Source organism: Sinocyclocheilus grahami, unplaced genomic scaffold (assembly GCF_001515645.1).
Source record: "Sinocyclocheilus grahami isolate Dianchi unplaced genomic scaffold, SAMN03320097.WGS_v1.1 scaffold379.1, whole genome shotgun sequence".
Classification (NCBI taxonomy): Eukaryota; Metazoa; Chordata; class Actinopteri; order Cypriniformes; family Cyprinidae; genus Sinocyclocheilus; species Sinocyclocheilus grahami.
Genome location: NW_015505558.1, coordinates 1,027,375 through 1,049,343, shown reverse-complemented (window position 1 = coordinate 1,049,343; position 21,969 = coordinate 1,027,375). Strand labels below are relative to the sequence as shown.

The following is a 21,969-nucleotide window of genomic DNA, read 5'->3' as shown; positions in this document are numbered from 1 at the left end:
TCACGCACAGTTCCACCGAGGTTGTTGTTCTTCTTCTGCGAAGTCTTCTGCTAAAAATCTTCTGATTGCGGCCCGTGTGGGAGCTTGAGCTGGTGCCGGCATGCCCGGTGGGCTCCCAACACATAGTCGGTCAGGTTGCAGTTCTGTTAGATACGGAGAGAATGAGGATGTGAGCTAGAAGTCTTCTGTACCTTAAGTCTGCACCAGGCCTTGGTTCTTGACTTTCCATTCACCAAAGATCCTAGGATCTCAGCTGATGTCTCTCTTAGCTCTTTTCCACTTTCCACTGGGAAGAAACTCCCAATCACCATCGAGTCAGAACATCTTTGGAGTTCATCACTCTTCAAACCCGGAAGAAGGTGATTGCGACTCCTACACCACCAAACCTCCAAACCATCAAGACTTTCATCCGAGACTCCATCCGTACACTTGTTCCAGGCCAATGCAATGCAAGTATCGTACATTTAACTAAATGAAACAGAGGTTAGTATAAGCTGTAGACCCCGTTCTAAAACAGCGCTGATGGTTTTACTCAGATGGCTTCATTCTCTGGTTTTCCTGATGGTTTCATCCATCAAGTTTCAGTTGCCCTTTCCCCTGTATGAGTGATTGTTTGTTTGTTTGTTAGACTAGTTTGTGTTAGTGTTTAGTTAATAAAACTCTTGTGCATAAATTACATGAGTTTCTGATTCTGCCTTGCAAATTAATTGTCCCTTTACGATTTTGATCCTTATTACATGCTCTAATGCATTAATACTGTAAGAAAGTATTTTCTGTGGCCACGGAAATATATATATATTTTTTTATTTGAAAACGCAATCCAGGGGGGGCGCACGTGCGCAGATCATGGAGTAGTCGCATTTTTCTGAGCTCCTCTCCGCTGACATTACATTTAGAATATTTTTGTAATTAAAGTACCGTTAATCCACTTCACAGTCGATAGTAACTTATTGAGAGTTAACTTTAGTCAGTTGTTTTGTGTATTTAGTGATTTAAGTGAGCCTTTCCTTATTTCGCTGATTCATTCTGTCGGAAAATGGTGTCTAAGAAATCTTCAAAAACTGTTGCAACAAAGGAGGACGCCAATCCAGGTGATTCTATCTCACAGGGAAATGTGAATGCGATACTTGCCGCAATCGGTGCCCAAGGGGATGATTTGAAAAAGCTGATAGAGGACAAGATGACAGCATTAAGTGCTCGCTTGGATACGTTGGATGCTACGCTGGTTAACCTGCAATCAGAACAGGCCGGTGTTAAATAAAAAATGGTGGAGATAGAAGGTGCCCTGAACGGTACTGATTTACGCCTCGGAGAGGTTGAAAAGGTGTGTGAAGACTTGCGTGCGGAAAACAAATCTCTCTGGGCAAAACTGAATGACTTGGAAGGACGCTCTCGAAGGCTGAATCTCAAATTTGTGGGAATAAGCGAAGGTGAGGAGCGGGGGCGCCCTTCGGTGTTCATTTCTGACTTGATTACCGATCTTTTCGGCCGAGACAACTTCCCCAAACCTGTGAAGATTGACCGAGCTCATCGGGCGCTGTTACCCAAGCCATCTGAAGGCCAGAGACCTCGCACCATTATCGGACGGATCCACAATGATCGGGATAAAGACTTAATCCTTCGCCTGAGCCGGGATAAGTTTCCTCTGGAATATAAAGGAAAGCGGATTCATATCTTCCCTGATTATACACCGGAGGTGACAGCGCGGCGACGTGCGTTTAGTTCGATTACGAAAGCTCTGCGAGAGGCTGGGTTGAAATGGTCTCTGCGTTTTCCAGCTAAATTGATGGTGCATTACAATGGTCACAAGCTTTTCTTCGAATCTCCGGTAGAGGCTAAGAAGTTTGTGGATAACTTGTCGAATGACTCAGCGTAGCTTCTACTTACTCAGCTTGGTCCGAGTATGACTAATAGAAGTGGACTATTTTAACATTCTGTTAATTCTCACTGTGGTACGCGATTCAGATTACTGACTATTTGTGCAGTGGAGTACAGAAGTTTCTTTTTTTTTCCCTCTACTCCTTGTGTGTTTTTCATTATTTCTATTCTTCTTTTTGGCTAAGGTAAGCTAAGTTAGTCTTGCACTCTTGTGTCTCCGAGACGATGGGGAATACTTGCTGCTTCGGTTCATGGGGCAGCTGTGGGGAGTTCGTGAGTTCTTCATGTTTTTTGTTGCACCAGATAATGATTATTCTTGCTGTGGTTGCTACTGATTTTGTGTTTATATTTTTGAAGATGTTGTATGACTGGCACTATTTCTAATAATAATAGTGATGCTGGAGTGAATATTACATTTGTTAGTTGGAATGTAAGAGGAATGGGGCACCCGATTAAGAGGGGGAAACCTGTTTTCCGTCACTATTATTTGGGCTGCTAATGCCAGGACTATGATGTTCTGGTGGATTAGCGATCAAGCTGCCGATAACTTGATAGATATGCAACCAAAGTGGCTGTATATTGAGGCTCAGTCAGTTGTTGGTAGCTCCCTAGCTGCTATTCTTTTTTCTAATCCTGTATCTTTAAGGAAGTTACAATGTAAGAATTTTGTTGTGCTCAATTCCATTAGAATTTTAAAACAAATGAAGACCGCGTTGAATATTATGTGTCCTTCTGTGCACCTGCCCATTTGCAATAATCAACATTTTTTGCCTGGCCAGTCGGATAAGGTATTTTCACTGTGGAGAGGCAAAGGACTAACCACGGTCAAAGACTTTTATATAGATGGAAAATTTGCCACTTTTGAACACTTGTATAAAACCTTTGATCTTTCCCAATCACATTTTTTCCGATATTTACAGGTAAAATAAAAAACTTAAAAACCACTACATAAAACTTTCTTTTACTGAGTTTCAGGATTTGCCTCAGGATTATGATCTGTATGATCTTTTGGTTCAACCTCCTATGGACAAACATTTGGTGACACGGTTTGTTTCTTTGTTTGTTTCTCATTTTGCAGTGTCTTCAGATCACCTCAGAGTAGCATGGGAAAAGGATACCGGGATTAATATCTCAAATGAGATTTGGGAAGAGGGACTGAAACGAATTCATACCTGCTCTATTAATGCTAGATTACAACTTATACAGTTTAAAGTATTGCATAGGTTACACTATACCAAAACTAAACTCAATAAAATGTACCCTTCAATTTCCCCATTATGTGAAAGATGTAAGAGCTCAGATGGCACACATGCTCATTCTTTTTGGTTTTGCCCTGAGATTTCTGAGTTTTGGAAGAATATTTTTCAGTGGTATTCAAATGTTTTTGGAGAAGATATCACTCCAGATCTTGAATTTGCTTTGCTTGGATGTTCTGACCCTACATTAGCATTAACACATTCTCAGCAATTGTCTCTTATGTTTGGTATGGTTGTAGCTAAAAGGGTGATTTTGATGGACTGGAAGTCCTCTTTACCGCCCAGCTTTCATAAATGGTTGGTGGAGATGGTTGCCGCCCTTAAGCTCGAAAGGATTCGCTTTTCCAAGATCGATGCTTCTAAAAAATTTGATAAAATCTGGGGCCCCTTCCTTAGGTATCTTTTTAAGAGTTGAATGGATAGCTTCTCTGTTTTATTCCTTCACTCCATCTTTAACGTTTTGTTTGTTTGATTACGTATGTCTTTGTTTAAGGTGTATATTTTTAATTGTATCTGGTGCCTGTTTCCTGGGGGTAGGTGGGGGGTCTCTTGTTTTTTGTTTCCTTTTTTTGAGTTTGTGTATAGTATATTTTTTGTATACATTTTGTGAGACTTTTATTTGTTTTATGTTTATATAAAAACTGTTATAAATAAAATTATAAAATAAGAAAAAAAAGAAAACGCAATCCAAATTTTAGCATCTCATCCAACGCTGAGATCAATTTAATAGAGATAAGTGTTGAACAAGTGTGGCCTTCACAGCCTCCCTGTTAAGAGGTCCAACTGTAAGGTGTACGGTGTCAATCCTGTCAGACTAAGAAAAGAGATATCAGCATTATTATTGTATTATTTTGTCTCAAACAGAGATATAACAATACTGTTTACCTTCTTGATAACAACATTTAATTGAAAAAAAAAAGAATTTCCCTAACTGAAAAAGGAATTGTTTCTTTTCATTGAATTGTTTTCACCTTTTTCTCTTTTTTTACCGCTTCCTCATTAGAGTGACAAAGTCTTCCCATCGCTAGTCTACTTAGACACCCTGAGACCAACACAGTCATCACCACACTTCACTAGTGGTTCACAATTACTGAAACAACACTTAGTTGTCCCACCACACAAAGGCTTCTACTCCACACAGTTCTGTGTCAGTCTCTTTTCTCCCCAGCGTGCCAACAAGCCGCAGACTGCAGACCCCATTGCCCATGGGGAAGATATGAACACTTGGCTGAGAGGCATGACAGACAGCCTCACCCCCAAGACATTTGAACTGTTATTATTTTTAATAATAATCCTAATCCTGAGAAGATTCCTGACACAAGATTCAAGCCAGAACAACAACCACAAGGAGCTAGTCAAGATCACCAGCTCCCTAAGCTATGCCTTCACAACCCAGCTGAAACTGAGCGACAAGCACATCACCCACCTTCAAAAGGAGCTGACACGTGCTCAACGCTGCATAGACAAGCTGAAAGTGAAAGTTCAAGATCAACTCAAAGCACCCAACGAGAGGGAGCAGGAAACAACAGAACAAGTTAAGAAGCTCCAAGCAGCCCTGGCAGCAGCTCAGCTCGACCAACAACATGCAAAGGCTGCCCAGAAAGACCTGGTAAATAGACTCCAGTATGCCAAACAGCTACTAGAGAAAGCCAAGAATGACATCAGAGACAAGGATGCTGAAATCAATGCCTTGAAAACCACCTTGAAAGGTACAGAACTGAAATGGACAATCTGACCCAACAACTAGATGATACCAACGATGAGCTCTACATGGTCAGAAAATAACTCAAATATGCTTATGAGCAGAAACAAGAGCCAAGAAAAGAGAAACATCTCTCAGCCTCACCATTGCTGAGCAGAGCAGAGTCCCACGTCCAAGAACTGGCATATGACGAACGACGCGAAGGGTCACAACCCAAAAACTTCACATGACTTCGCCACACAACCCTTTCCTGCCAACAAATGAAAACCTCCCATCCAAGCAGACACTGGAGCTGCACATGGGATGACCATTAAAGACCTCAACAAGCTTTCTAAAAACATCAGCAAGTTCAACCCGAACTCCACAGAGGGCCACGACATCCAGGCCTACCTGCAAGATATCGAGTTTAATCTGGAAATGAGACCTCATGTGACTGACAGAGACAGGTTATACCTCCTTAGAGCCACGTCCAGTCCCGAGATACGAAACTTTCAAAAGCCTCTTCCTAAGAAATCTGCACCCTGGAGTCAGCCACCATCTTGGCGTAATGGCCTGCCAGCCATGGCCTGCTCCATTACCATCCAACACTTGCGTGACCTAACACAGAAGGCCTACAACAAGCAGAAGATGGCCTCAAAGAAAGGTAACAAAACATCCACACTCTTGAACTCCGTCACCAAGGACTCAAGTCTTGCACTGGACGACACCCAGTGGCATCACGACACCAGAGTCCTCCATCAAGAGCACAGAGAACGTGACCCCCATGTCCATAACAGCTATCAGCCCTACCGCTGGAAAAATCCATGGGACCAGCCACGCTTCTCGAGAAACCCAAAAGATAAGAACAACTGGAAACCTAACCAGACATCCAAAGCTATTCGCCTGACTCATCCAAGAGCAACTCGTGTGAGTAAGCGACAACAAAACCCACATCAGCACCACTCAGACATGCACAGTGCTGAGTATGCACAAGAACAAGACAGCTTACCATCAGAAGACATGGAACAAGTCATGAGTCAAATAAAAGAGTTCCTTCAAGACAAGCTGAACACGGATGACCACAAAGTAGAGTCATGCTCGCTGTGACCAGCGACAGAACGGAAGGCCTGATCACCTGGTATACCACCATATCAGAGATGACAAGCACCTGTTCAACAACCACCCAGAACAAGCAAGTCTCTCACGGCTAACCGTTGATGAAAACTCTGAGGTACCAAAGAACATCACCTCAGGCACCCATCACTCACTAACAAACTGCCAAATGAACTCAAAGAACCACATTCCTGTCTGCAGAAGACATGGAACAGGTCATGAGTCAAATAAAAGAGTTCCTTCAAGACAAGCTGAACACGGATGACCACAAAGTAGAGTCATGCTCGCTGTGACCAGCGACAGAACGGAAGGCCTGATCACCTGGTATACCACCATATCAGAGATGACAAGCACCTGTTCAACAACCACCCAGAACAAGCAAGTCTCTCACGGCTAACCGTTGATGAAAACTCTGAGGTACCAAAGAACATCACCTCAGGCACCCATCACTCACTAACAAACTGCCAAATGAACTCAAAGAACCACATTCCTGTCTGTGCAACAGCAACCATCAAAGCACAGAAGGTCAGAAAGTCTGCCACAACCATTCTCTGGTTTTCCTGATGGATTCATCCATCAAGTTTCAGTTGCCTTTTCCCCTGTATGAGTGATTGTTTGTTTGTTTGTTAGACTAGTTTGTGTTAGTGTTTAGTTAATAAAACTCTTGTGCATAAATTACATGAGTTTCTGATTCTGCCTTGCAAATTAATTGTCCCTTTACGATTTTGATCCTAATTACATGCTCTAATGCATTAATACTGTAAGAAAGTATTTTCTGTGGCCACAGAAATATATATATATTTTTTATTTGAAAACGCAATCCAAATTTTAGCATCTCATCCAATGTGGAGATCAATTTAATAGAGATAAGTGTTGAACAACTGTGGCCTTCACAGCCTCCCTGGTAAGAGGTCCAACTGTAAGGTGTACGGTGTCACAAGAGGAATGCAACATAGGAGACAAAGTTTGCGCCCCAGCTTCACACCGCCATGCTAAACTACCTCCAACTGTCTGCTAAAGAACTTCCTGCCTTGCTGGACTGACCCCCATTAGATCATGGACACGCCCTCATCCAAGCCAAGGATGCAGAGAGCCAGTCTTCACTGACATACAAGTAAAGGGGGGAGACAACACAGACTGAAACAGATCTGACTACACATACACTACACCATTAACACACACATTTCCTACACCCAGATGTAACCACATCTACTGATAACACATTCAACAAACATTTTCTTCCCACAAGTAGAATATCCAAATTGTAGCGTAACATAAAGTTACATATACCCACCATGAAGAAAAATGCAGCCATCCTCACAATAGGTAGAACACCTGACACTAAATTAAGGTACATGACACACTAGCTGCCCATGACATCCTAGCTCAACAGTAGTTGTAAGCCATGCTAGGAAAACCCACAGCAGCTTTGTTTTGTTTTGTTTTGTCTTGTTCTTCTTTTACCTATCCTTTTCCTTCCCCTCTTTCCTTATTAGGTGAAACACCTAGACACCCTGCAAGGGTCAAAGGTCTGATATTAGGATTGACTCGCCACACCTAATTTCCACCAGTCACTCTAAACTGAATGGAAGCCAGAGAGCTCCATGCACGATAGGCCAATTCATTTCATTGCAAATGATGTTACTAGAAAATTAACGGTAAACGTTTTAAATTAAGACAACCTGGAAGAACCAAACAAAGTTAACCACAAAATTTGATTGATGAATCAACAGACTGGAACAAATTAGAACAACAATTTCCAAAATGATCTAAACTATCCTCAATGTACTAAACTACATTGACTAATTGAACCTAACCACCGGTACCTAAATAACCTGATGCCTGCACCAGTACAATAACTGTCATGGAGGTGTTGTCTTGTTGTTTGCTGTGTTTGTCTGCTTCTTCTGCCTTTGTTTCTCCAGCGCTCGCCGATGTCTCCAACTCAACACATCGCCGACCGAAGGAGGGATGTGTAGGGTATCAGACCGATTCAGACAATTTAAGATTTGATCAGATTGGTGTTGAACAACCCAAAGAGCCGAATTCCTCAAAGAGGCCCAAGACAACGTCATAAATCTGTCCACGATACCCTGGTGCCACGAGTCTGAAGCAAGTCCACCAACTAGCAGCTTTGAGCAGCTCACAGCATTAAAACAAAAGAACACTTATTGACAATTCCAAGGAGATTGTCAAATTTGGGGCAAGTAACCAAGATTAATGGTCAAAGACACAGCAAGTCATGACCCTCACATGAGGAAAATCATTAGTAGAAACTGCGTTGGGTGGTTTCCCCGACCTAGAAGACAAAGACCAGACTGAGATTCCTTATGAGACCTTTTAACCTCTGGTCTTCACAGAACATGTCCTTATGTTCACAGAATGGCACAGAAACTTTTACAGATGTAGATGCACCAAAATGAACTCAAAAAGACTTATAAACGAATATCAGTCCATTGCTTAACTCCATATCTTGTATGTAACCCACACATTTGACTATCATGTTCTAATCACTTATTGTGTATGTCTTTTTAATAACTATTGAATAGCTTAAGGGTTCATATTCATGTTTAGTATGTGTGTGTTTGAATCTTCTTGCTTGAAACGTTTCTTCCAATCAATTATTTGTCAAATGTATCATATTCTTGTTATAGAAATCATGTCCAAAATTATACTCTGCAAGAGCGGGAAAATTCGGACCATTTGACTGATGAGATGACATGTTGATTTATGTATTGGGAGGAGAAACATACTACACCCCGAGTAAAGACAATATCTAATTGGTCAAGTCACCATTTGGGATGTGTCCAACAACCCGGTTTAAATACACAGGACACCATCAAATTATGCTTCAAGTCTAGCTTTATAGTCATGCTTTTTTAATTTTGCTTTTTGGCCACTGCTTTTAGCTTTTAGTTATGCTTTTTAAGCTTTGATTTTTAACGCTCTTTGAGCATGCTCTGGCTTACTCCCAAAACCATGAGGAGAAACGCCACCTAGTCTCGTCAAACTTTACTTCTATTCCTCTACTTTAATTTATTTAAAAATTATTTATTTATTTGTGAAAAATGCTTTGTCTTCTAAAGTATGAGTATGTTTATTTTGCACAATTATTTTTAATCCATTTTCAAATGATTTCAAATTTCTCAAATATAAATTAAAATAAATAAAATTATATCGGCTTTATATCGGCCATCGGCCTCCCTGCTTTCCAAGATATCAGCATCGGCTGTCAAAAAACCCATATCGGTCGACCACTAGTCCTGTGTTGTGCCAACAGGGAAGCATCCTGAGACCATCCATGTGTGGGGTTGCTTTTCAACCAAGGGAGTGGGCTCTCTCATAATTCTGCCGAAAAACACTGCCATGAATAAAGAATGGTATCAAAACATCTTGCAAGAGCGACTTCTTCCAACGATCCATGAGCAATTTAGTGATGATCCGTGCATTTTCCAGCATGATGGAGCACCATGTCACAAAGCAAGAGCGAAAAAAAGTGGCTCGAAGATAATTACATTGAAATTTTGGATCCGTGGCCGGGCAACTCCCCGGATCTCAATCCCATAAAGAATCTGTGGTCAGTCCTCAAAAGGCGAGTGGACAAGCAGAAGCCCACAAATTGTGATCAACTCCAAGAACTAATAAGGCAAGAGTGGATCGGCATCAGTCAGGATTTGGCCCAGAAGCTAATATCCAGCATGTCAGAGCGAATTGCAGAGGTTATGAAGAACAAGGGTCAACACTGTAAATATTGACTCATATTTTTTTGCCAATAAAAGCCTTTAAAACTTACGATATTCTTATCATTGTTTTTCAGTATATCATAGAAACGTGTGGAAAAATTAATCTACAAATACTGAAGCAGCAAACTTTGCAAAACACAAAATTTATGTCACTGCCAAAACTTTTGGCCATGACCGCAAGTACCTCCAGATTCTAGCTGAACTGGTGCATTTAATATAAATAAAATTTTCTCTGATGAAGCTCCCTTACGACTGTTTGAGGCATCTGGAAAATCGATTGTTCAGAGAAGAAAAGGTGAACACTACCATGAGTCCTGTCAGTAGTGGTCGACCAATATATCGCCAAGGTCGATACAAACATTTTTCTATTGGGCCGATGTGGTCGAAGTGGGACTTTTATTTTGACGGCGCGGCGGACTTTTATTTTGACGCCGCTGAGAACAGCAGCGCCTGACAGCGCACACGCTCACATTCTCCCTCTTGTTCGCTGTCCTCGTTCAGTTCTGTCTAATATAGATAGAAGTCTATCTAATAATCAGATAGAACTGTTAAACAAAGGAATTAAAATGTAGGCAAAAAAGTATTATAAGGATTGCTTTAATATTATTAGTAATAGAAAGGCAAACCTCAATCCCATAAAGAATCTGTGGTCAGTCCTCAAAAGGCGAGTGGACAAGCAGAAGCCCACAAATTGTGATCAACTCCAAGAACTAATAAGGCAAGAGTGGATCGGCATCAGTCAGGATTTGGCCCAGAAGCTAATATCCAGCATGTCAGAGCGAATTGCAGAGGTTATGAAGAACAAGGGTCAACACTGTAAATATTGACTCATATTTTTTTGCCAATAAAAGCCTTTAAAACTTACGATATTCTTATCATTGTTTTTCAGTATATCATAGAAACGTGTGGAAAAATTAATCTACAAATACTGAAGCAGCAAACTTTGCAAAACACAAAATTTATGTCACTGCCAAAACTTTTGGCCATGACTGTACAGGAAATTACGTACTCAAACAAGGATACTTAAAGGCACAATATGTAATTTTCGCCACTAGGGGGCACATATTCAAAATAAACAAAGAGACAAAGGCGTAGTTAGATGACACCGTGACACACATAACATTTTCACCCCCCTGTTTACGTTCACTTAATCCATAACCGACTGTATTTACGTGAGATACTCTACACGATAGACATTTTGACTGCTGTGTGTGTATTTGAGCACTGAGAACTGATAGCGCGCTGTATATGAGAACTGAAGAAGTGGAGCGTGCACGAGAGAGGACTTCTATCAGTGCGATTCCGCCTATCCCGCCTTCACTAACTTTAAGTTAATCGACAACGAATTGTGACTCCCAGGAAAAACGGGGCATCTGGTCACCTTATCCCTACCCCTTCGGGTGCTGAGGCCATTGTTTCAGATCGCTAGTTCGCATTTTGGTAGCTTATCCATCCACTGCGGCTACCATACTGAGACTAGATATGCAAACACCCCTTATCCAATTGCAATCTAATGACAGGGGCGCACATTTTGAAGGACAAGACAGTAGCCTATAGGATGTATTTTGAATGTCCGGTAGTCCTCAAATAACATTATAGTCCCGTCTCGTCTTTTTAACGAAGACGTGGCATAATTTCGTCATAGTTTTTATCATCAGATATTAGTTTTAGCTCGTCAACATCTTGTCTTAGTTACAGAACAAATGTTTGTTAATGAATATTTTTGACTTTGTTGACGAAATTAACACTGATATGCGGGCCACATTTGCGGCATCATATAAGGGCCACTTTAGGTTCACAGCCACATTAGCCACTGCTCACTGTGCCATGTTTTTGCCAAAACTGCCCCAACTACGTTTGATGATAACTGGGCCACATCTGTGACACCATATGCGGGCCACTTTAGGCTCACAGCCACATTACCCAGTGCTTACCGTGCCATATATTTGCCAAAACTGGCCCAGATATGGTGTAGGATAACTGGGCCACATTTGTGGCATCATATGCGGACCATTTTAGGCTCACAGCCACATTAGCCAATTCTCACTATGCCATATCTTTGCCAAAACTGGCCCAGATACGTTTTAATGTACCTGGGCCACATTTGGTTTACACCCTGATTAGCCTTTGTCGATAATGCCACATTTTTGCCAAAGGTGGCCCACATTTGCTTGGCACTATTTGAGCCATAATCACTGTTGGATCACATGGGCCACTTTAGGGTCACATTCAGATTACACATTGCCGTCAACACCACATCTTTACCTACAGAGGCCCACATGTGATTTGTTTTTTGCTGTTTTACATATGGGCCACTTCAGGCTTACATCCATTTTGTCTGGGCCATAAGAAGGCCAGCAGTGCCATATCATTGCCTTAAGTGGCCCACATCCGCATGCTATCTGGGAAGCATCTGCTAAATAACTAAATGTAAATGTAATTAATCCAAAAACTTACATGTTATTTTTTTTATGAAATAGCAATGCTTATCTACACAGAATGTAATCAATCATCCAGCTTAAACTTTTAATGTTTTTTCAAAGGTGGCAAAATCAGTGGTACCTTTGTAAACCGAGTCATTCACAACATATCCAAGTACATTGCTCATAATGGTTAAAAAAGGTTGTTTTACATCAACCATGACCATGCTACTGGAAATGCATTCAATAAAACAAGGTCAAACCTCTCTGACCAGGCACAGCATACAATTAATTAACAGCAATTTAATCAGATGGTATCGTACCCATTCTTAGTGTTGAAGAGCTTTATGGGACCCAGTTTACTTAGTGATCTGATACACTCAATGCTTACAGCAATCAACATTTACAATGATTGTGTCAATCAAATCTCTTCTGCTAATGTACAGTAAGAACAGAGAGTCTGATATTCAGGCTTGCATTCAGAAAATGTGCTGTCAGCATGTTTGTGTCTGTACAAAATGTAAATGATGTCCCATTAAAACTAAAATCCCCACTCTTCTATTGCACCATTATCATCTAAGGGTGTACTGAGGTAAAATAGCAGAAGAAAATCAAAAAATTAATTAGGCTGCTGAGCAGAAACAATTAAAACAGCTGAGGTGCAAAACTGAAATGTGAGTATTTCAGTTTTGCTGAAATACATATTCAAATTTCAGACTACCTAATTGCTTTATCTATGTGTACACATAGTGGAACATTATTGGGACAGAACAATAGATTTGTAGTGTTTTTTCAGGGGGCAAGTCATAAATTCTTATATGAATAAGAGCTCAGACTGCTCATTATATGCATACAACACTACGCATCGTTTTCGTCCATTGGAGGGTGTTCGCATATATTAATGAAAAAGACATGCACTTGAAGTACTGAGAGAGTTGTGGTTACCGCTGTGTTGTAAAGTAGGTCACAGTGAAAGTATGATAAATAATGGAGAATGACTACTTACTAAAGCTAGACCCAAACTCCCACACAAACAGCATTAACATCAACATTACAAACCAGCATCCTTCAGGATGATTAGCAGAAAAGCTATGAGCTAAAATGTCTTTTTGAATGCACTACATGCCTGCAGCAAATATGACCATTTGTTGACCGTTTTGTCTATCTGACTATTTTTTTCTATCAGTATTAATTCCATTTGCATTCCGTTTGCACAGTTGGCCAAACACTGCATTAGGGTGTTTTTACACGTGGTCCGTTTTAGGGGTCTGAATGCAATTCACTGGATTTTTGGCCCATATGTAAACTCTTCAAAAGATAACAGGCCCTTTTAAAGTGAACCTTGAGAGGTCTGAGTACTGTCTGCTAAAAATGTGGATTGCAAACACAACTTAATTTGGGCTTACAGTACTTGATTTTTCCATTCACAAATTCCCATTTATAATGGTCATCAGATATATTAATTGGCTATCTGCTGATCTCTTCAAATTATCAGTAACAATCTAGACTTGTTTATTGTCATATTGTATATTCTCCAACCACTTCCAAACTTTGTAAGAGATAAGCTGCTGCATGAACAACTTTATAGATTATTGTTATGCATGCACAATGATATTCAGTGATATTGTTAAACTACTGTAATATTGAACATCATGTATGCTCAATAATGCAATGGAGTGAATGAACATTTGCTAGTTCTCATAAAAGTACATAATAATATTTGTAATATTTGTAATATTTTTAAAATAATATATTTTTTAAATATTTTGAATGTATAGTTTTGTATAGTATAGAATGTATAGTTATAGTATAGTTTTGTGCAACTTACAGGGATATTCCTTGTTCAAAGTTAAGCTCCATCTACAACCTTTTTAGCAATGTTTTAGAAAAGAAAAAAATATCTCACTTGGTTCACCACATAGTCCATTTCAAGGGGTGTGATTTCAGTTCTTTTAAAGAGGTTTAAATTAATACAACACTCTTAAAGGGTTAGTTCACCCAAAAATGAAAATTAGGCTGCGTTTTACTCACCCCTGAAGCATCCTAGGTGTATATGACTTTCTTCTTTCAGACGAATCCAGTCGGAGTTATATTAAAAATTGTCTTTGATCTTTCAAGCTCTATCATTGCAGTCAGCGGGTGTTGCATTGCTTCAGTCCAAAAGAAGTTAAATAAAAAGCGCCCATGCATTAAAAAAAGTGTCTGAAATCTGACCTCATACGTCATTCCCCCAGAACTGCTTCCGTTTTTAACAGTGAGCGCAAGCTAGATTCAAGTGATTATTACGTTCTGAATATGGATATTTTTCTTACAAAAATGCATCGAATCGCTAGAGGAGGCCTTTGTTCACCCCCCGGAGCCGTGTGAGACACTTTGTTTTATGCATGGGCGCTTTTTATTTAACTTCTTTTGGACTGAAGCAATGCAACACCCGCTGACTGCAATGATAGAGCTTGAAAGATCAAAGACAATTTTTAATATAACTCCGACTGGATTCGTCTGAAAGAAGAAAGTCATATACACCTAGGATGGCTCAGGGGTGAGTAAAACGCAGCCTAATTTTCATTTTTGGGTGAACTAACCCTTTAAAGGAATAGTTTACTCAAAAAAAAAAAAAAAACTACATGACTTTAATTGTAATGGTAGGGTCAAATGAAAGTGAGATGAGGTGGTGGAAATAAGGTTTACTGATCCCAAAGAATAAAATAAACATGGGCAAATCAGGAAAAACACAGAAGAGTAGCAGATCAGGAAATATGGACCACAAGAATCTACAGCATACAATGACTGACAATGAGCAAGACAAACACAGGAGTATATGTACAGAGGATAACGAGGTTAACAAGGGGGTGGAGCTAATGAATTGTCATGGTAACTGAGGCCACGTTCACACAGCAGCAGAATATGTTGTCAGTCCTGTCTTTGACTCCTTAATATGGTTACGTTCACACACAGTTCGGTTATTTACGGGTGTGACAACGCATTCTGTAACCGAACTCACACCCCTAAATTTTCAGGACTTACAACCGCATTCTCAGAACACACGCGCTATGTGAACGGAACAGGAATGGACAACTAGCTGTCTGTCACGTCATACAGTGCGAGAGAAAGTCGCTCTGCCGCACAAACGTGTGCGTAACGTGTTTTATGTGTAACTTACAGCGATGGAGAAATGAGCTGCGTTTCATCTGAACGATTTAGAGCCCGCCTTCCCGTCAGTTTTGTGTTCTGCGCGCGATTCAAATACTCCGCTCTCCACCCAAATTTAAAAGCTGCTGTTGGTTAATGAAGATTTGACGAAAGAATTCGCGGCTCGATTGGACTCTTGTCGTGTCGGAAAGTGATAATACTTTCAGTTTTATGGACATCGCAAACTTGATTTTACATTGGTCACTGTCGCTATGGTTACTGGTAAGGAATACGGGCTTGACTCCTGTTGCACGTTCATACAGACAATATTCTAAACACAACTGTAAGCTGCTGTGTGAACGGGACATTTCGAGACTCACACATGTAAAGAAAATATTAATCACTCATAATTTTCTCTTCCAGTGAGCTATTAACCACTGCAATCATCTGCATCACTGAGCAGGTGATCCTGAGAACCAGATTAGCCTGATATTTGAATCAGGGGCAATTCTAGGATTTTCATTTTAGGGGGGCTCAGCCCCCAGTGTGTCACACCCCTGTGGACTGTCTATTATGGTTTCTCCCTCTGTGTCCTTATTTGGTTGTTCCTGTTCTCATTATGAGTTAATCACTTCATTGTGCTCACCTGTCCGCCCCTCGTTATCCACCCTATATCAGTTCCTGTCCATTGTGTTCCAGTTTTAGTGAATGTTACCCTGTGCGTGTGCTCCTACCCTCTTGTGAAGTTATTAAAGGTTTCTTGTATCCTTCATCCTCTGTGACTAGAGCCGGCTCCTCCAGAGCGACCCCCAGGATTCCTAGATTTCCCCAAGAAGATTTTGGGGGGGGAGGGCCATACCCCCGGGGCCGAGCCAGCCAAGGCCACGGAGGATCCACCATGGCCTCCCGAGTCCCCTGCTCCGCCGCGGCCTCCAGAGGTCCCTGCTCCGCCACGGCCTCCCGAAGTCCCTGATCCGCCGTGGCCTCCCGAGGTCCCTGATCCACCATGGCCTCCCGAGTCCCCTGCTCCGCCGTGGCCTCCCAGGTCCCCTGCTCCGCCATGGCCTCCCGAGGTTCCTGATCCGCCGTGGCCTCCCGAGGTCCCTGATCCACCGTGGCCTTCCAAGGCCCCTGATCCACTGTGGGCCCCTGAGGTCCCTGATCCACCGTGGCCCCCCGAGTATCCGGCTCTGCCATGTCCTCCCAAGTATCCTGCTCCGCCGCGGCCTCCCGAGGTCCCTGCTCTGCCATGGCCTCACGAGTATCCTGCTCCGCCATGGCCTCCCGTGTCCTCTGCTCCGCCATGGTTCCCGGATCCACCCTGGAGGCTCTCCGTGGCTCCGCCCCATTTCCAGTCCTGCACCAGCCTCCAGGGCGCCCACCCCCCTCCCCGATTATACGATTATGGCGCGGGTCGTGCCTTCCAGGAGGGGGGCGATCTGTCACACCCCTGTGGACTGTCTATTATGGTTTCTCCCTCTGTGTCCTTATTTGGTTGTTCCTGTTCTCATTATGAGTTAATCACTTCATTGTGCTCACCTGTCCGCCCCTCGTTATCCACCCTATATCAGTTCCTGTTCATTGTGTTCCAGTTTGTCAGTTATTGTGAATGTTACCCTGTGCATGTGCTCCTACCCTCTTGTGAAGTTATTAAAGGTTTCTTGTATCTTTCATCCTCGTCGTCCTGCAACAAGAAACCTCTGGCACAGCAACACCGTGACACAGTGAGGGTATTATAATAGTAATAATAGCCTAATAATAATAAAAACAATATATATACTGTATATATTATAAATAAAATGAAAAATGTTTGATTAATAGGGGTCGTATACTAAACTTATTGCAGTATTCCACTGTATTGCATAGATAGGTATAACATTTGAGTAGCCTAATGAATAAGCCAAATTCAAGTCTTCATGATCTCACACACACAACCTGTTTAGGCTACTGTACAAACACAACATTTGACTGTTTGCATTTCTAGTACAATCCTCTTTCCTTAGCTCAAGTATGCAAACCTCTTTGCCACATGCACTGGAATATGTATTATATTGAAAGTTAAATTTTCTAATGAAAATGGCAACATGATCGTTTTATAAAGTATGCCTTCATATGTGCTTCACTTTCGCTGGAGGAAACAGCTGTGGTGTGATGAGGGGTGAACGCAGTGAAAACTTAGGCTACAGTAGATAGGGAACCGATTATTGCTCCCCCATGATATTTTGTAAACTGGATTTATGACAAAGAACTGCACAGATGCAGATATTATAACCAGGGCCGTCCTTAGGGGGTGCAACTGGTGCGGTCGAGTCTTGAGCCTTTTTTTAAGGTGCTTAAGTGATTGAATAATTATAAAAAATTGTAGATTATATTTACTACAAGGTTCTATATCCAAGCCTCACATCAGTGTGGAGTAACCAGATTTATTATAGGGATACACCAATATAATTTTTTTAAAGACGAGTACTGATATTTCTTTTTTTTTTCTGGTACTTTGATACCAAGTGTGACACACAAGTAAACTAAGTAATTTTATGTCGTTTTTATCACACTGATGTAAGTTCAAGTGTTTGTTTCTTAAATAAGTTTGGTTTTAGTTAGTTATGTGATGCTATAAAAATGGGAATGTGACGTCATGATTGACAGCTGAGATTGACAGCTTCTCTAGGCGAACGGTTATGCCAACAAACTTTTTCGGGGTCTTCATGAGGAATTTGGAGTTGTATTTACCTTATGTTTACACAAGCCTCTTGTACGGCAATCAGCAGACAAATATTGGAGCAGTCAGGCTAATTAAAAAATGGTCAGGGGCGTGTGCTTAGGATCAAATCTGCGGGAGTGTGGGGGGCTCCACTTCGCTCACTACTGCGCAGACTCGGGTCTCAAATCAGCGCAACATTGGCGGCTTCACTCTTCTTCAATGGAAAATGGCGTCATCCATCTTTTTTACAGTCTATGGCTGATACAGATACATGTACAGTGCCTGGCGAAAGTATTCATCACCCTTCATTTTTTTCACGTTTTGTTATGTTTCTGCCTTATGTTAAACTGCTTTAAATTACTTTTTTCCCACATCAATCTACACGCCATACAGACAAAGCAAAACAGAATTGTCAAAACTTCGTAAATGTATTAAAAATAAAAAAACTGAAATAAGCACATTGCATAAGTATTCATATCCTTAACTAAATATTTAGCTGAAGCACCTTTACGGTCTCAAGTCTTTTTTGTTTGATGCGACAAGCTTTTCTCATCATCATTTGGCAATTATCTGCCATTCTACACCTCGCCTCTTCACCTCTCAAGCTCTGTCAGCTTGGATGGGGGCAGATGCACATTTTCAGGTTTTTCCAGAAATATTTGACTGGGTTCAAGCTCAGGCTCTGGTTGGGCCACTCAAGGACATTCACAGAGTTGTCTATAATTGACTCTTTCTGTGTGCTTAGGGTCATTGTCCTGTTGGAAGGCGAACCTTCTGCTTAGTCTGAGGTTCTGAATGCTCTGGACTGGGTTTTCATTAAGGCTATCTCAATATTTTGGTGCATTGAGCTTTTCTTCTACTCTGACGAGTCCCTCAGTCCCTGCCACTGAAAAACAGCCCCACAGCATGAGGCTGCTACCAGCACACTTTATTTTTGGGATGGTACTCTGCAGGTGATGAGCAGTGCCTGGTTTCCTTCAAACATGATGCTTGGAATTGAGATTCACCAGACCAGATAATATCGTTTCTCACAGTCTGAGGGTTATTTAGGTGCTTTTTTCAAATTCCAAGTGTGTTTTCATGTGTCTACACTGAAGAGAGGATTGAGTCTTGCCACACTGCCATAAAGCACAGATCGGTGGAGTGTTGCAGTGATGTTTGTCCTTCTGTAGATTTCTCCCATCTGCATATATGATCATGGAGCTCAACTAGACTGAGAAAGGGGAATCTTACGGAGCTGTAGAGGAAGCCCTCCGCATTCATGCCGATGTAGAAACCTGCTTTGACTCCCTGAATGGCCACCACCCTTAAGCCGACAGGGATGAGGTTGAAAAGAGCTAGAGAAAAACAAGGAGGAAACATTACATAACAATAGGATTGGCACTGCAATAACCACACTTGGAAAATGGATAAACTATTAACTAACCTAACATTTCTGATAGAAACAATGGGATCTAAATAAAATGTGTTAATTGGGTTAATGAGTAATGGTGAAGGTAAAAGGCTGTCGTCTATTCAAGGAGAATATAAAGGTAAAATTCATAATTGTCCATTAATACATCCATATTAATACACCTACAACATATACCACTGAAGTATGACTTCTACTAAAGTGGTCCAACAAGTTTGTCCAACAAGTTATGTCAAGAGGTAAGATGAACGATTTGCAACTTAAACAAAAATACACTATTCCATTTCAAAGTCCACCATAAACTAGCTAAGGAAATGTTTAATATTCAACATTTTTGAAAGCGTTAAAACCATATTCAACCATTTTGGTTTTTCACTTGATAAGGAAAAAAAAAGTTAGACTGGACAAACCAAAATATTATTAGCACACATTCCCAGGGGCGTAAATTTCATCTCACAGTAGGGGGGACAATAAACATAAAATTTCTCATGAGCACATTTTTGAAGGGGACACAAGTAATACAGCTAAAATTGTACTTGTAAGGATATGTATACACAGCCTTACTACTATTAGTGCAGCAGGGAGACCGTGCCAAATTAGACAATTTCAAGCTGCTGTGGTCACGCCGCGACAGCAGTTGTGTCCGTTGTTGACATTAGGGGTCTCCAACCTTATTTCATTCAGGAGCTACTTTTTAAAATGTAAGCGGCTGAGAGCTACCAATGTTGTACAATACTTCTCTTAACCCTTTGGTGCCGGCGGGACACCACCTACACGAAAAAATTAAAAAACAAATTAGTAAGCAACCCTTGAATGGAATAACACAAATTAGGTATCATTTTAAAGCGTAGAATCTCAGCTTTTTAATGAATGTAATTATTTAATAATTAAGATCAACTCTTAACGAGCGCTAAGCAGTCCCTCTAAACTGCAGTGTACCGCAGGCGGGACCCCCCCCCCCCCCCCCCCAATGACAATATTACTAATCATATTTTTCAAACCACTGCCTTGAAAAATTGATAATATTTGAAAGCTCAGAGTATGAGCTTTACAATGCATGTAACCGCTCTGATTAACTTCAAAGTAGTGCCGAGTTATTTGCTGATAAATTACAAAAAAAATTAATAATTTACAAAATATGTTTTTTTTGTGCCATGTACTTGTCACGGTCACCAGTTCTGTCAGCTAGTCTGAACTTCATTTCCCATCATCCCTCCTGCTGCTCACCTGCTCATTGTCACCAATCATCTAATCATGATCACCAGCTGTCTCTGATTCCACCTGCACTGGTTAAAAGGACTCACCACACACACAGTTTGTCTAATCTCATCTAAGACCTTCCAGATATTTGCCTTGGATTGTTACTTACCTGAAGTCTACTTACCTGTTGTTCGTTTGCACCCCCACGTCTCCTATCGCCTCTCTCCAGTGTCCAGTTCCTTATCCCCAGTCATCAGCTCTGTGTCTCCATCTCCAAGTGTGGTGTGCTCTTCCTACAAGAAAGGAAAGTGTTTACCTCTTTATCAAGTCTTGTAAACGTGTGTGTGTGTGTGTGTGTGTGTGTGTGGCTCCTCAACTGTGTCATCTCCCTCCTGCTCCATCTGCTATGTGTATCTGATCACCTATTGCCTTATCGATGCTGTTGCATTAAATAAAGCCTGTTTGGAAAGTTATTCATCTTTCTCTGGTCCGTGTACCCGTGACTGAAGACTAGACCACAACAGCATTATGAGCTCCATTGATCCTGCCATAACCCAAGATGTCCGCCCAATCAAGTTTTATGTTGATGAGTTCCTCTCTCGCCCACCAGGTTCCTTGGAAGGATGGTACATTAATGTCAGTGTCCTGGAGTGGTCTGGATGATCCACTCTTCCTCCAAGCACCAGCAGTGACAAACCCCGGTACTCTGGCACAATATATAGATCATGTGCTATTGCTAGATGGTTCATTCTTCACAGTGGGTGAGGATGTTGATGATGGTGCCGGTGTAACTCAGTTGCTGATGCCCCAACCCCCTCCAGTTCTCCTAGTACCATCAGTTTATTTTTCCGAGCCCACTTCAGTCCCAAATGAATATCCCAGTGGGTGAAATCTCAGTTCCAGAGTCTCGTCTAGCCGTGACCGTCATTCCAGAGTCCCATTCCGAATTGGCTGCCGCACTTGTGCCCTTGGGAGTACTGATGGAATATGAGGGGATGTCTTGGAGCCCAGAACTGACTCCAGTCCCCAAATTCAGCCCAGACTTTGCTCCTGTCCCCGAACTCCGTCCAGAGTTGACTTCTACTCCTGAGTACAGTCCAATAAAGGCTCCAGAGAGTCAGCCCTCCCTCCAGAGAGTCAGGCCAGGAGCCCACTCAAGTAGCAGAGCTCGGCCAGGAGCCCACCTCTCCGCTGGTCTAGTCCAGCCCTCCTTCGTCTCCTTCACCCTGTTCCTGTCCTGCACCAGCCTCCAGGGCTGTTTGAGCTTGTTTGCATGCCCAAGATCTCCAGCGTCCAGTTCCTTATCCCCAGTCATCAGCTCTGTCTCTCCATCTCCAAGTGTCGTGTGCTCTTCCTACAGGAAAGGAAAGTTTACTTTATCAAGTCCTTTAAGTGTGTGTGTGGCTCCTCACCTGTCTGATCTCCCTCCTGCTCCAT

The 21,969-nt window shown here is 41.7% G+C and overlaps 1 protein-coding gene across 2 annotated transcripts in view; it reads right to left on the bottom strand.

Annotated features, from left to right (window-relative positions):
* LOC107549734 (fibroblast growth factor 12) overlaps window positions 1-21,969 on the bottom strand; it is a 102,899-nt gene that overhangs the window by 49,768 nt on the left and 31,162 nt on the right. For both annotated transcript variants that reach the window (XM_016230912.1, XM_016230913.1), the window contains one exon: window positions 19,155-19,258. In XM_016230912.1, the coding sequence (XP_016086398.1) occupies window positions 19,155-19,258 (104 nt within the window). The remainder of the gene's footprint in view (window positions 1-19,154; window positions 19,259-21,969) is intronic.